At 34.5% G+C, this 16,230-nt stretch overlaps 4 protein-coding genes across 4 annotated transcripts; 1 reads left to right on the top strand and 3 right to left on the bottom strand.

Moving 5' to 3' along the window:
* Positions 1–579: 579 nt before the first annotated feature.
* Positions 580–2,048, bottom strand: LOC106307545 (probable xyloglucan endotransglucosylase/hydrolase protein 23). Its single transcript, XM_013744534.1, has 3 exons — positions 1,725–2,048; positions 1,441–1,634; positions 580–1,144 (listed from the first exon to the last, which is right to left on the bottom strand). Exons 1-3 carry the CDS (start codon positions 1,992–1,994, stop codon positions 745–747), a joined length of 864 nt encoding a protein of 287 aa, XP_013599988.1. The 5' UTR covers positions 1,995–2,048; the 3' UTR covers positions 580–744.
* A 1,249-nt stretch (positions 2,049–3,297) lies between these two features.
* Positions 3,298–6,050, bottom strand: LOC106307537 (calmodulin-binding protein 60 D). The gene is made up of 9 exons (XM_013744523.1): positions 5,930–6,050; positions 5,719–5,797; positions 5,564–5,639; positions 5,392–5,450; positions 4,828–5,321; positions 4,605–4,765; positions 4,312–4,515; positions 4,006–4,198; positions 3,298–3,916 (listed from the first exon to the last, which is right to left on the bottom strand). The coding sequence occupies exons 2-9, from the start codon at positions 5,784–5,786 to the stop codon at positions 3,441–3,443; spliced, it is 1,731 nt and encodes a 576-aa protein (XP_013599977.1). The 5' UTR covers positions 5,787–5,797; positions 5,930–6,050; the 3' UTR covers positions 3,298–3,440.
* Positions 6,051–7,924: 1,874 nt separating this feature from the next.
* LOC106307556 (pathogenesis-related protein PR-1) lies at positions 7,925–9,367 on the top strand. The gene is made up of 2 exons (XM_013744545.1): positions 7,925–8,226; positions 8,801–9,367. The coding sequence occupies exons 1-2, from the start codon at positions 7,959–7,961 to the stop codon at positions 9,160–9,162; spliced, it is 630 nt and encodes a 209-aa protein (XP_013599999.1). The 5' UTR covers positions 7,925–7,958; the 3' UTR covers positions 9,163–9,367.
* Positions 9,368–14,788: 5,421 nt separating this feature from the next.
* On the bottom strand, positions 14,789–15,674 carry LOC106307566 (pathogenesis-related protein PR-1). Its single transcript, XM_013744555.1, has one exon. It carries the CDS (start codon positions 15,593–15,595, stop codon positions 14,987–14,989), a length of 609 nt encoding a protein of 202 aa, XP_013600009.1. The 5' UTR covers positions 15,596–15,674; the 3' UTR covers positions 14,789–14,986.
* Between the last annotated feature and the right edge of the window lie 556 nt (positions 15,675–16,230).

Below are 16,230 nucleotides of genomic sequence, written 5' to 3'. Positions count from 1 at the left end.
GTGTACCATTTCGGTTAATCAAGCACAAGCCACATCCAATTGGACACATGGGCGAAGCCAGTAAAACAGTTGTCGGTGCACCTGGCTCCACCCATAATTTTATCAATATTAACAAGTTTCGTAAGTAAAAGTTGCAAGTTAGCTAGCTAAAATGCTTAAAGTCTATCATGTTCACCCCTAAACATCCAAGGTTTGAAAGAAGGTTACAAAAAAAAACATCCAAGGTTCCACATCAACTCTGACATTTATTTTTCCCTTTATGAATTATGCACCCACAAAAAATAACTCCTAGCTTCGCCCCTTGGACACACAATGGTTCTTGTTAAGGAGCTTGCAACGAGCCATGCCGTAGGCTTTGTAGGGTTATATGTAGATTCAAAGTTATTGACTTGAAGTAATCAACTTGGTCAGGTGTATGTGGAAAATTTAATATGTATTCTTATCGTTTGATTTGTTCTCATAGTGTTCAGATTAAAAAATTTCTAGTCATGCATTTTTATAACTACGAAAGCTATGGAGAGATTTTTTTAAAAAAATGTATGGAGAGATACGTTTTTCCACGCATCCAATTATTTTTTGAGTTTAACCTTTTCTCACTTAAAAAACCTTTTCTCACTTAAATATACATTCACATAGTACATACTTACATAGAATATAAAATTTGTGACCAAAACACAAGATACTTTATATGATGAACAAAAGAATAGTATTATTTTATGGCTGTGGATCTTTCGTTTAAAAGCTCTACGCAGATAGACACTCTCGTGGAAGACCTTGAGGGAACCTCTTAGCGTCCGTACAGTAATTGTAGATCATGTAATTACTCTGCACCCATCTCATCCGTTCTTGACCCGTCGAGTCTAACTCCTGGGACAACCACGAACCACTACCACTCCCTTGTCCTGACCCGTTGGAGCACGATGACTTCCCGTTTGACACGACACAAGCTTCTTCACTAAAGCCACGGTATGAAGCGGTGAAGGGAGCTTTAGACCAGTCGGTTTTGACCAAACCACCCCTTGTTGCCCAGTCTTCGGCGTTCCATAGACTTGAGTACATCCTCATCGGTTGGTTCTTAGGGAACAATGTTCCTTGAGATTCCATGTTCTTAAATTCCCTTATTGGAGTTCCATCCACAGAGAATCTGAAAAAAATGTTAAAAGACAAACAAGATTAGATCCAATAAAAACGTTGCGTTATGAGTTAAAAGACAATAGGTTGCTCAATCTTGACTTTGGGTGTTTAGTTTTTGGTCTATAATAAAACAGTAAAACCATAGTCTAATATATATGTATGGACAGTTTTGGTTCGGTTGGTTTGCTATTTCCTGAAGAATCCATTATTTTATTTTTCTCTATACAATAATATTGGATTTTGGATATGTAGAAAAGGTACTCGTTGTAACCATTTTCGAATTTAGAAACATGCAAGAACACTTACATAATGCGTTGTGGGTTCCAGAGGATAGAGTAAGTGTGGAAATCAGTAGTGGGATCGAACCAGAGTTTGAACTGTTGTTCTCTGTCTCCTTTGCCTTGAGTAAAGACATTGGTATGAAGTGTGTAAGGATCACCACTTAGATTTCCCAAGAACTCAAAATCAATCTCGTCCCATGTAGATCCAGGCGATTTCAACTATACAAAAAACAAAAGAAACCATTAAGCTTATTTTGCTCTAATTTTTTTTTTAAAAAGACATTTGTATGTTAGGGTGTAGGGACTTACATAGTAAGCAGTGACTGTTCCTGCGGAGTTTCCGGCGACGAGCTTGATCTGCATGTCGATTTTACCAAACAAATATTCATTCTTGGATTGGAATCCTGAGCCAGAAGACTTGTCGAGAGAGAGTGTAAGAAGATCGCCGTTGTTAGTGATCTGTCCACGTCCATCTCCCCAAGTTATCTCCACGTCTTGGTGAAAATTGGCGGAAACAGAGTAAATCATAATAGCAGCAAGCAGAGGAAACAAGATGGTGCAGTAGTTGATCATCGCCATATCTAGCTTCTTCTTTTTTTGGTGGGTTTTGTTTTGACTGAAGATTTGTTAGAGAGGTTAAAATGGTGTGTATTTATAGTAAGGGAAGACACGGTCAGAGTCAGAGAAGAAGGTTCGGTTCGGACGATGGGTTTGGTGAAGACTGAAGAAAAGACAAATGCGCGTTTTGGTTTGTACAGCTGGAAGATGGAATCATGGAAAAAGATGGTTTTAAGATGGCTATATGGAGTAGGAGACGCGGTTTTGTTTTAATGTCTCTTTTAGTGTGTAAATTACATTTATTTAACTTGACCATTACGTCGCTTTTTCTAGATGATTGTATGGGACCAGCTCAGAAAAGATCTCATCTTCTCCTAAACATCGTTAATGTTGACAAGTTTCATTTCACAAAGTCTCCCAAGTGCAACTATCTTAGAATCAGTCCAAAACATTGACGTTAAATTTTAGCACAAGTTTTGATAAGTTTTGCGGATAACTATTTTTGAAGAAATGACGGAAAATCTTATGATATAAGATGTAAACATGTTTCATGCATTGCATGTGTGATCATTTAAAAAATAATAAATAATATTCATTATGTTTCTAAATAATGCATGTTCTATCACTTTTTACTTGTTTCTAAAAATCAATGTTTTACATTTTCTATGTATTTTTAATAATAATTGTAAACTTAAAAAAATATTACTAATTGACAATTTTGGATTTATTGAATTGCTATTGGTTTAGATTTATGGGAAATTGTTATAATTTTAAAAATTAATGTATTGATAGTTAAATATTAATTTTTTCTTAATATTTGTGAAAATCTAAAATATGCATTTTTTAGAAACAAAGGGATTATCACATTTGATTATTGGTTCACTTACTTTTAAGGTGAAACGAAATTGATACAAAAGACGTTCTTCACAAGATGGGCATCTAAATATCTTATAGAGAGGTCTATTAATTGAAGATATTAGCAGGTTTATATGTTGGAACTGAAGACATTAATGGGCTTTATAGGCCCACATACAGTCGATCTTCTATAAATCAACTTCACGCGGAAGAGAGACTACCAGACAAGCATACATGATACATCTACTTCTTTGAAGCCTTTGAGTCATTCAACGCTTTTGCAGATCCAAGGTGCGTTCCTCTGTCTGAAATACATGTTAGCAAACCCGTGACCTCAAGGTGAGAATCTCGAGTAACATCCGGTTTGTCTACACTCCACAGGCATCTATCTTTCTTCTCTATACGACAGACTTATGGAGCAAGCCTTTAAGTTATGGCCTCGACTTATTTTACCAAACATCTTTTCGAAAACATAAGCAAACTCGATGGACTAATAGATGAAAGATTTTAACGTTGATGTCACAAAACCTGTAATATGTCAAGCAAACGAAACCCAAAACGTTAAGTATGTGATCTTGGTATGTTTAGTTATACTGTATAATCAATCATCAATTAATCAAGCTCAACGATCTGAGCTCTTCTTTTCTCAGCAGCTTTCTTCCTTATGAAGATTCCCCATTTCATTGCAGCTTTTATCTTTAGCCACCCAACAACCGCTTTTCCTGATCTCACTCGGTCCTCATGCACCATCGGTGTATTTTGCATAAACGACGGGAAACCATATCCAGCTTCTCCATCCCCTCCTCCCATGCTACAGAGCTGGAGCAGCTGCTGCATGTCCTCACTCTCCAGCATCTCATGACTCCTTGATAAGAGGTCGTTCTCATGTTGGCGTGACCATTCTTCCAAGGGATCAAGATTTGCCTGATGAACTGAAGAAGAACCCATGTCTTGGTACCCGCCTGTGGATTGTAGAGTAGTAGTACCAAGAGCCAACCCAGTTACATTTTGATTTTCTAAGTTTGTTTGAGTTTGCGTTTGATGTTGATGTATTCCCATAAACTGATCTTGCTGCAAAACATTATACCCTACAAATAAAAGATAGACATAGTATATAAGCTTACAAAAACACACAGAACTGAGATTTAGTAGTTTACAACGGTTTGATTTTGCCAACCTTCGAATGAGAATCCTGGAAACTGACTAGGAGGTATAGGAGATGGAGGCAAGACAGAGTAATTTGCCGGCACCGTTACAGGTTCTATCTCCACTCTCTCAGGCTGGTTGAAGTTTAAAGGAGTTTTGCCTTCATACTCTATGACTAGGTTCCAGTTATCATGTGCTTTCTTCACCAATCCATCCACATATACCTATTAAATTCAAACACCACCATATCTGTAAATTAGAGTTTCTCAGAACAACACCAAACAGCAGCATAAACGAGTTAAGTGGAAAGAGTTAAGGAGATTATTTATAACTGAACCTTTTGGCTGTCATCGAGTGAGTCAGCAGAGAGGTATTGATCCCCGGAGATAAGGCCACTCAACTCATAGATGTTATTGAACACAACACCCACAGTCCTTGAATCTTCAGGATAGTAGATGTAAAGCTTACCGCTTAGGACACATGTCTTTGCGTGCTCCACTAGCACATCCCACATCTTGTTTGACATGCCACTTCCAAGAGTCTAGACACATATCAAATAAGCATATAAAACTATTCATAAGCAAAAAATCAAATGAAAGATGTCATTATCCTGACGTTACAACTACTTACAGCTCGTAGTTTAGCAGAATTCTTAACCAATTTTCTCAGAAAGTCTTCCACATTAACTATTCCTTCAGCGGTTAGTTTCTTATGAAACGCCCCATCTTTACCAATCTTCTCCAATCTCCACACCTCATCATTCAAACCAGGTGGATAATGCTTCTTGTACACTGCACATACCAGAAATTTCATCACAAGGTACAAAGTGATAGAGAAAATTTTGAATACATACATTCTCCCCTGTGATCTTTAACAGTGAAAGCTTCAGTCTTCGCCTCACGCACCTGTACACCATCATCACATCCCCCAGAGGCAACCCTCAAAGCAAGTCTAAACTTCCTACTCCGAATCCAACTCGAGTTATCAGTGAACACAATCTCCCCCAAGGCACCCACCCCTTCCTTGAGAACAACACAGAGATCTCCAGTAAGCAACGGTCTCTTCCCATCGCGCTCTTTCACAACATGACTCTCAAACTCTTCTCGACTCCAATCTTCTTTGTTGAAGTCACCTTCGAGGACAACGACCTCGAGCTTGAGTGAAGCTTCTGGTCCAAACGTCACATGACGCCCCGTGTTTGCGTCTATCAATACAACGTGGATGGAAGCGCCTTGCTCTCCTTCCACTCTTCCTCCGGTGAATAAGGGGAGAGATAGTCTAGTCCTGAAACGCAGCTGCAAGTTCCGGCCATCAGGACCGCTAATTCGTTTGGGAGAAGACTCAGAGCTGCAGTAAGTAATCAGAAGCTTCAGGGTATACACACTAAGCTCTCTGCATTCAATAAAAAAGTGGTTACCTTTCGGCAAGCCTAGAAGGGATGAACTTTGCTAAAGCACGGTCCACTTCCTCACTCACCTACTCCAAGCAATAGACATACCAAAGGCCTTAATAATTCATAACCTTTTTATAAAACAAAACCAAAGCATAGTTGATAGGGTCCATCCAATACAATTAAAAACAGAACATACAACTCTGCGGAGGATAGGCTCAAGAGAGGAGCAGAGCTTCTGCAAGCTGTCAACTTTCATAGCCTCAACAATCACACTAGCAAAGAGAAGCAGAAAAAAAAAAAAGGTTTTAGAAAATTTCAAAATCAATTGGAGAAAGATGAATACATTATTACCTAGCAAGAGCAGGGCGCTTTCGCTCAGGCTGCTTTTCATCGTTGCTCTTGTCTAGATTCCTCTTCATTCTTCAAATATCTGTTTTAAGACGAAATTAAAAACCCTAATTTTCTTCGATTTGTAAACAAAAATCTAAAACCCTCCGAACGAAGCGGAGGAGACTTCGCAATACAGAAAAAAAGATTATAAAGCAAGCGATTAAGAGTTTACGGTGAGAGTAAATTCGCACGGCGACCGGAGTGATTGTTGTGTTTGCTTGTTGATAGTTATCCGACAGAGTCTCCCCCTCTTTTGCCTCCTAGTTCGATGCTCTTTGTTTTTTATGGGTCAACTCGGTATGACTGAGAGAATGTTTCTCTTTTGTGGTGAGGTGTACGTATTTAACATTCGAAAGGGTCCCACTCTCTGACATTCTCCAAAACTCCAAAATCCAAATCATCCACTCGGAATCTCAGATATAATCGTAGCCGTTCGTTTCACGTAGGAGGAGTTTTTTTTGGATTTAGAAGATTATTTCCCTTTAACGTGACTTTTCCCATTGAGCCTGAAGGTCAATTTGGGTTTTTGTCAGTACTCTCTCCTTCGTAGGCCTTTGGGCTCTGAGGCTAGATGTTTCAGTTTACTCTCTCTACTGATATGGTCTATACATGTTATGTTTTTGTAGAAGCTTCTTGTTGTGATATGATCAATTGTGTCAGCCCAAGCTTTGATTCTCTATGCCTAAAAACTGATGCTGAATTAATGAACTGATGAAACACTAAGCTAGAACTGCTCCTTGTATCATACTATTGGATTCTAGTAAAGAGGTCAATGAAAGCTCTAGTCATGCTAGTTTTGTATGATCCCAAGTCAAAGATCAACTGCCAACTTTTGCAAACGTTATAAAGACTCTTCTAATATGTGTCACATACTGAATGGTTGAATTATAATTTTTTTATCGAAAGTTTATTTATTTCATAAACTGATATTATTATTGTATTATAAGAGAGATCATTGGAAGAGTTTACCTCATCTATGTTCTAATTTTTGTATAAAGTTTGGTTTTAATTCAAAAACTTGTAGTTGCAGATTAAAGAAATGTTGGATTTTCCAAAGTTATACATTCTCCAATATCCTTATATTTTCCTTGTAGAAATTCTCAGCCTCACAGTTTTAGATTGAACTATTAAATCAATATATACATTATTAGCTTTGGGTTATCCTTGAAACCAGGATAACTGACATTTTTATATTATAAGAACTACATTTTCCTAAAGTGAATGCTATATATATAGATATGAATTTTTAAAACAAATAGAAAAATGTAGAATGAGGGTGTTGTTATTCAAGAGCTAAGTCGGCCACATTAACAGTACTAAAAGAATATCCAACTAATATATAACTCCGCCGCCCTTGATGTAAAATCCCCATTGATTAAGTTTATTCCTATAAGCCAATCTACACCGATTTTTGTTTTTCCTTTGTGTAGGGTCGTCACATAATTTAGAATGAAACATACTATGAAAAAAGAGAAATTCTCTAAAAGAGGCTACTTTATTCTCAAAAAAAATTAAAATTAAAATTAAAATTTTCAATCATTTTTCTCTTTCAAAGATATTTTTTGTGACAAAAACTTTAAAATACTATTTGAAAGAATTGTCCATAAAAAATATTATTTTTGATCATTTTTTCAAATACTTCAATCTATTTTACTTAGCTTTAGTCTAAACATAATATATTGGGCAAGAAGGAGAGGAAATATATATTAGAAAAAAAACTTTTTTTTTTTTGATTAACCTGGGGGTATTTCAGGCTCATGCAGAGACCCAGACTAATTCCCAATGGGAGATGCAGCCCACGGATAGACATTCTCTCTAGATATTCAAATGGGTCCTAAAGCATAGGCCCATATCCGTGTTAGGTGACCAGGATAATTGTGACTTAGTTTCGCGCAACAGGTAGATCGAACTTGAAACGTGTTGGCGTCTCAGTTCCGTCTCCTTACCACTCGACCACAATCACCCAGTCAAAAAACATCTACAACTATCCTTTACCGAGCGAAACTTAAATGGTAATAAGTGGTAACCATAATCGAACATGGCAGCCACTTCTAGTTGACATCCTCAAACAGCATTTGTCATAATTAATTTGTCATAATTAATTATACGCTAATATAAACATATAAATAATCACCCCCTTCAAATCATTTTTCTTCCATCATCCAAAAGAAAATTGTTGGAGCCACTCCACAAGAAGAAGAATGGCGATCACAACCTCAACCCGAGCCATAGTTTTCGCTATTGCCATTCTCTTGGTCGCCATCCAAACCGTTCACGCAGACTATTACCGGCCACGACTACCTACACTTATGAGCCCTCCGCCATACGGCGCGGAGCCCAAGCCGCTCCCAACTCCCAGCCCCAAACCTATCCTCTACCATCCTCCTCCCACCTCCCACTACCAGCCACCCACGGGCTCGTTTGAAGATCAGTTCCTTGCTCCGCATAATTCTGTTCGGACCAGCTTAGGTATTTTCATATATTCATAAAAACATTAATTTCCAAATATATGTGTTTTGACAAAGTTTTAAGAATCCTAACCGGTCCGGCAGTTGGATCACATCCGATACCGACCAAAAAGTTTTGGTATGTGATGATATATAAAACCCAAAAGGTCTCGTTTTATAATGGATACAAAGGTGTTAACTGGATGACTCAAACAAACTGATTGATTGCAGTTCTTGAGTTTCCTAAACTTCTAATTAAATATATATATATACCAGAATCATAACTAAATTTTATCGATTTGATATTTCAAATATGCAAATAGTAAATTAAAAACAATAAGATTATAGTTCCAAATTATGTGCTTACAGGAATGATCTGAGTTTCGAATGAAGCAAAGTTCAAAGTGTTAAAATTTTAGGATATGTATACACGGCCAGAGGGTATGTATATGCGTTACAAACAAAAAGTATACACGGCCAAAGGATTTGGGCTATATTTCCTACAAACGACCAACTGGATAATAGTATTATTATGGGTTTGAATTAAAGTATTTGTATGTTTATTCTAATGATTTGATTAATTACATTTCATGAAGGTCTGTCTCCATTAGTTTGGGACGGCAGGATCGCGAGCTACGCAACTTGGTGGGCTAACCAGAGGCGGTATGACTGCTCCCTAACCCACTCAACTGGTCCATACGGCGAGAACTTGTTTTGGGGAAGTGGCTCAGACTGGACACCAACTTTCGCAGTGGAGTCATGGACCGTGGAGGCCAAGTCCTACAACCACATGACCAACTCGTGTGAAGGCGGTATGTGCGGTCACTACACTCAGATCGTATGGCGTGACACCAAACGGATAGGTTGCGCTCGCGTTGTCTGCGAGAACGGTGCAGGAGTTTTCATCACTTGCAACTACGACCCACCGGGTAACTACGTTGGAGAGAATCCTTACTAACTTTGTCTACACTTGGTTTTGTAATTAAGTCGTTGGTGAATTCTTAATCTATGTGTTTAAATCTTCGTGGCTTTTATATTTTCTTGTGACTTGTGAACTAAGTATTGCATGGGTTTTATGTTGGTGGTGTTACGAGCAGTTTGTTGTTTGTATTGTACTTTTCATTTTTGTAATGGCTATGTCAACAAATGAAGAAAAAAATTAACGGCGTACAGAGACACAGGGACATTCCATAGTTCCATATTTCCATTAAATTTCCTAGATCATATACTACTAAATACAAATTATTGGTCTATGTAAATCATCCCAATATAGAACGTGTCACTCATTCTCGAATCCTCATTCTCGGATAAATTGTCTGTAGCTAGGGTAATAAACCAAACGAAGATAACTAACTATATATTGAAAGATTTGATTATTTATTGATTTCAAATAAAGAGTATTTGTTTATTATATTAGCTACAGACATATTTTTTATGAATACTTATCACTTTATTTTTTATTAGTTCAAAAATCCGTATAATAAATTATTATTCATATTCTCAAAACGTTTAAATCAAACAACAAATTATTTTGATATGACAAAATTTTTCATCAAAATATATATCCTTAGTATTGTTCTGAAATATTAAAAATATCAGATTTTAGAAATATTTTAGAAAATATCTTTATACAAATTTTTTTATTGATTAGTATTTAATTAGAAATATCCTTAATTAAATACTTCTAATTATTTAATTAGAAGTAATAATTAATTTTACTCAATATTTTTATAAATATGACTCAAAACTTGAAGTCAAACACAAAACAAATCCATGGTTTTTTGGAACTTTGACTTGTCTCTTTCATCTCTAAAGTTCAGATTATTCACGAAAATGCCATCACTTTTATGCATATTTTACTCTATCACCCTCATCTTCTTCAAGTATTCACAATATTACCATTGCCATCAATACATCAACCACCATGAACAACCAATTTGAAGCTCTTAATGCACCTAAAAATCGATTTACACTCTTTTTTTCTCAATTCTTATGAACTGAAAATAATATTTCTTTCACTTTCTCTCCATATTCATCCAAAAAACCCAAGATTTTGATTCTAAAATTTTTATGCTTCATAGAGCCATTGAAACTTACGATTCTTGGTGGGTCACATTTTTTTGAGATTCTGGGTGCTTGGAGAAGACTTATGTGTGCTAAACAAGTTATCTCACTACTTGAAACTATGAAATCATTTTTTTTTCAGATCTGTTCGTCCAGACGACTTACAGGTAAGTCGTTCGGTTGTAGACGACTTACATGGAAGTCTTCTGGTCAATACAGATGTTAGTTTTGCAATTGACTTTTAAATGTGTTTTTATAGACGACTTACATGGAAGTCGTCCATCTTTGTTTGTTAAAAAAAAATTCGAAACGACTTCCATGTAAGTCGTCTAGGATAAACGGGTTAGTTTTGCATTTGACCGGATTGTGTTAAAAATTTGACTTTTCTTGGACGACTTACACGTAAGTCGTCTAGTAGAAAATTAAAAAATCAATATTTTGCTATACCTAGATGACTTACATGGAAGTCGTGTCAGATTAGTTTTGCAACTGAAAAATAAAACAAAAAAAATTATTTTTTTTCTAGACGACTTACATTGAAGTCGTCCATGATTTTATTATGAGATTCTGGTCAAACCTTGCTTATCTTGGACGACTTCCCTGTAAGTCATCGGACGGACGACTAACCTGAGACGACTTACATGGAAGTCGTCATTGATTTTTTAATTTTCTAAGTCGTCCAGGAAAAATCAAATTTCTGACACAATCCGGTCAAATGCAAAACCAACCTGTTTTTCCTAGACGACTTCTCAAGTTTTTTTTAACAAACAAAGATGGACGACTTCCATGTAAGTCGTCTACGTTAAAAATCCATTTCAAAACTAACCTAAATGGACGACTTCCTAGAAGTCTGCCAGACGACCTCCGTGGAAGTCGTTTGCGTCAATGTTTAATAAAATTTCATTTTCTATAAAACTATAAAGAATTTTTAACATTTTCTTGTTAATTCATGTCTATTAATCAATATTTTAGCTGCTGAATGAAATTTATAACTTAATTCGTGATATTTATGAGGTTACCAATATTCATGTTTATTAAAGAGTCTATCTGATCTGACGCTAGTTTTTGAATAACTTGTATTTTTAAGAGTATTATGTAACTTCAAGGTAAAACTCATATTTTCAAAATATGTTTTCTGCTTAAGTTTTACTAAATTTTACTAAGTTTTTCAATACAAACTTGTAAAAATTATGATATGTTTTGACTAGTTACTATTGTTTATTTCCATCTCTTAAGTATGCACCAATGATGATTATTGCTATGAGTGGGTAAAATACTTGTTTCTTAAAATTTTGTATCAATGACTTAAGTATCATTATTGTTATATGCATCAATGATGTTTTTTGCTATGAGTGAGTAAAATGGTTAAAATGATTCTTAATATGTTGTATCAATGACTTAAATATCATTATTGTTATATGCATCAATGATGTTTTTTGCTATGAGTGAGTAAAATGGTTAAAATGATTCTTAATATGTTGTATCAATGACTTAAATATCATTATTGTTATATGCATCAATGATGTTTTTTGCTATGAGTGAGTAAAATGGTTAAAATGATTCTTAATATGTTGTATCAATGACTTAAATATCATTATTGTTATATGCATCAATGATGTTTTTTGCTATGAGTGAGTAAAATGGTTAAAATGATTCTTAATATGTTGTATCAATGACTTAAATATCATTATTGTTATATGCATCAATGATGTTTTTTGCTATGAGTGAGTAAAATGGTTAAAATGATTCTTAATATGTTGTATCAATGACTTAAATATCATTATTGTTATATGCATCAATGATGTTTTTTGCTAGAAGACTTCCCATAAGACTTCTAATGAAAGTGTTATATCTTTGAACTTATGTAATGGTTTATATTTTATGAATTTGACTAAGTTTTCTTGAGAATTCTTCTCCCTTAGTTGTAATAAATTTGATTAATTTTTTTCTGTTATTGTGTTTTGCTATTGAAGTTATATCAATAATTTCAATTATGTCAAGTAATTTTGGCAATATAATATTGTGGAATATGAACATATTTACCAATTTTTTTATTAATATATCTTCAAATTTACAAAAAAAATCACAACTAAAGGAGTACACATGCAAATAACAAAACAGACCAGAAACAAAACAATTATAGATCATTCATCTACAAAGACAAGCTTGAACTCCACTTGATATGGAAGAAGACTCCGTCAGAAGACTTCTAGAAGTCTTCTAGCACATTATATTTTAGAAGACTTTAGAAGATTTATGGGAAGTCTTCTCGGAAGTCTTTTAAAATATAATGCGCTAGAAGACTTCCGAGAGACTTTTCTAGCGCATTATATTTTAGAAGACTTTCCATAAATCTTCCAAAATTTGCTATAGATCTGAAAAACATGCATATCAAAAAAAATTCAAATGGCTTAAAAACAGAGAAAATGAGTGGAAGATTATATCGATCTACTTTTATAGAACACACAAAGTACATATCCAAGTGGAAGATGAGAACCATCTGGTTAAAAACCTGCAACAAAAAGATAGATTAGTGAGAAAGACATGGTACAAAAATGAAAAATTCATATAAAGTTTGATGTTTTCAAGTCAAAGAGATTAGAATGGTTTTGAAGAGTTTTACTTTGAAAAAAATGTAAGAACTTTATGCAATATGAAGTTACCAAATGAAGAAAAATCGGATATAAAAATTTACCAAAACGCTCAGATCTGTTATGAAAGGGAGACATGTGAGAAGACTCCGTTAGAAGACTTCCAGGTAAGTCGTCCTAGAAGTCTTCTAGTGCATTATATTTTAGATGACTAACAGGTAAGTCGTCCTAGAAGTCTTTCAGATATGAAAAACTTGCATATCCAAATCCAGATCTTAAAAACATGCATATCTAAAAACGTTCAAATGACTTAAAACAGAGAAAATGAGTGGAAGATTAGATAGATCTACCTTTATAGAACAAACAAAAATACATATATAAAATTAAGAGATCTACCTTTAAATGAATAGAAGATGAGAACCATGTGATGAAAAACCTTCAAAACAAGATAAACAAGTGAGAAAGACACGAGACACAAACAATAAATTGATATAAAGTTTGGTGTTTATAAGTTCAAAGAGACTAGAGAGAGGTTTGAGAGTTTTAGAATGAGAAACATACTATTTTTGTTGCAGCCATTTGAGAGTAGGATAGAGAATGTGTAAATTTTTCTTTATATATGGAGACAAAAATTCTAATAAAGTTAAATATTTTCGATTCAGAAGACTTTCAAGTAAGTCTTCTAATATAAGACTTACTAGACGACTTACTTGTAAGTCGCCCAGAAGACTTCAATATTTTTAGGTGGAAACTAAAATATTTTTAGCGGGAAATTAAAATATTTTTAGCCGGAGTTAGAAGACTTTCAGAGAAGTCTTCTAATCGCCAGACAACTTACATGTTAGTCGTCTAGATCCTAAACATAACCCCTAAACTAACTTAACTAACTAAATACCTCATAAAATCAAATTAAACTTAAAAAACGTTTACTATACACAAAAATAAACACATATAGGTAAAATTTTAATTTTTCAAAAAAACATTTAAGCTTTCCAAAATCTAACCCTAAAAATACATACAAAACTACAGCATATGTTGTTAAACCCTAAGCCAAAGAATATCATGATTAACTACTTTCACTCATCTATGTTGAAAACTATTCAATTTTATTATGTCTTAATTTATATTACTTAAAACTGTTTATAATTACATGATTTTAATTTTTCACTTGTCAAAATATTTTTAAAATTTTTTATAAATTATTTTTAAGATCAACTACGCCAGAAGACTTCTCTGTAAGACTCAGAAGACTCGGACGACATTCTGGGGCTATATTCGTAAAAATGAGTTTTGTTTTTTGTTTGGTCACAAAGGGATGATTGTAATTTCACAAGATTTTTAGGTTATTTTTGCATTTGATTCAAGTTTGGGTATAGTTTTGTATTTAAAATCAAGTTTTGAGTCATATTTGCAAATTTTTTTGATTGATTAGTATTTAATTACAGATTTTAGTATTTAATTAGAAATCTTATTTGGCAAATCCATTATTTTATATTTTAATTTATTAACTTTATAATATAAAATATTATTTCCAGATAATAACACAATATATATAAAAATTACCTTATTTTTAAAATACGTTTTTTCTGAAAATTTATCATATTAATTTACAATCAATTATCTAATATATTATATAAATCTAATAATAATATGTAAGTTTCATTTTTAATTATATAACAAATTATATAAATTTCTTTGAGTATATTATTGATTTTAACCGCTATGACTTTTTACGTAACAGTTCATAAACCAAAAATCACTTTTCAAATAATATTATAAATATATATGCTTGATAAATGAACCAAAAGAATAGTCCAGTTTGTGTTGCATGAAGCTTGATATACTGTATATGGATTTTAAACACAAACATTTGTTTGCATTCGGAATTTAAAAAGAAAAACATATTATCTTTTATAATTGGACGGATATATATATATGAATAACCGTAAATGCAATTACAACCATCAAGTGAAATAATCACGTATAGAGATACAAACATAACCAGCACCACAAGCCCCGCAAAAACATCTATTTTCTAGAAAAATACCCAATACATCCACCTAATTTCCTTCAAAAAGTCATATAACAATTTCCAATATTAAGATCAAGGAGTAGATGAATGATCGCTCAATAGGGTTTCTGGCCGATGTAGTTACCGGGAGGATCATAGTTACAAGTCATGAAAATCGCACCACTGTTGCACTTTACACGTGCGCACCCGACCCTCCTCGTGTTCTTCCACACCATCTGTGTGTAATGCCCACACACCTTCCCAGGGTCGCACGTGTTGGAACCGTAATTATAGTGCCGCTTCTCGCTGGCCCACGCGACCACTGCGTCGGCCGGGGACCAGTTTTTTCCGTATCCATGGAAAATGTTTTCGCCGAAACTAAAATCTCCGTTTTGGAAAGAATGTCTCAAAGCACAATCTCCTTTTCTTTGATTAGCCCAGTTTTGAGCGTAGTTCTGGAGTCTGCGGTCCCAAATCAAAGGAGCTTCGAGTCTTTGGGCACGAACCAAATTTTGTCGGAACAAGAACTGTAACGAGTCGTGGTGACATCCCAGACACTTGGTCCTACTGGTTTGGTATACATGATGTAATGATACAGTTTTCGTTTTTGTTCTGGTTCTGGATCTGGTTATTGTTCTAGTTCTGGTTCTGGTTATTGATGATGAAGCGCAGAGATTAGTGGCGCATAATAAGAGTAATATTACACGTAAATAGGATTTGATCATCCTTGGTATTTTTCTTGAGATTTTTTTGTCCTTCGGATGCTAATGGGTTTTTAGAGGTTCAAGTGGTATATAAATATTGAGGGGAAACAGAAAAAAAGAGAAAGGGATAAATTGTGTTGTAAATGTATGGATATGAATTTGAGCTTTTTCTGGCGATGCTGCCTATTTTTTTTGTTTTCTAAGCGAATAACTTGCGTTACCAATGTGATAGATTGTAAAAATGGGAGGTTGCAAATTGGAGAAAAAAATAGTGAATGATGGTAAATATGAATTTGTATTATTGGAGGGAATATAAATGTGTCGATGTATGTCAATATTGTCCTGCGAACGCGAATCTTGTCCTTCTGCTCTCACATATTTCGCCTTTGATTGCGATAAAGGTGAAAAGTGAAATTTATTGGATTGTATATGGGCCATGACGTTTGACCTAAACAAAGGTACTCCTCGAGAGGGTTCAATTGATATCTATTGTTAGACATATAGACATGCACACATATTAACCGCCGGCCAACCCGTACAATCCACCATGTTCTGATCGGCGAGACCTGCTTCTTTTTTTTTTTTTAAGCAAGACCTGCTTCTTGATGGATCTAATATTTTAAGTCTCATATCCATCCCGTTTGACACCTCTAGGC

Source organism: Brassica oleracea, chromosome C1 (genome assembly GCF_000695525.1).
Source record: "Brassica oleracea var. oleracea cultivar TO1000 chromosome C1, BOL, whole genome shotgun sequence".
Classification (NCBI taxonomy): Eukaryota; Viridiplantae; Streptophyta; class Magnoliopsida; order Brassicales; family Brassicaceae; genus Brassica; species Brassica oleracea.
Note: the sequence above shows the minus strand (reverse complement) of the source record. Positions and strands in the feature narration are given on the sequence as shown.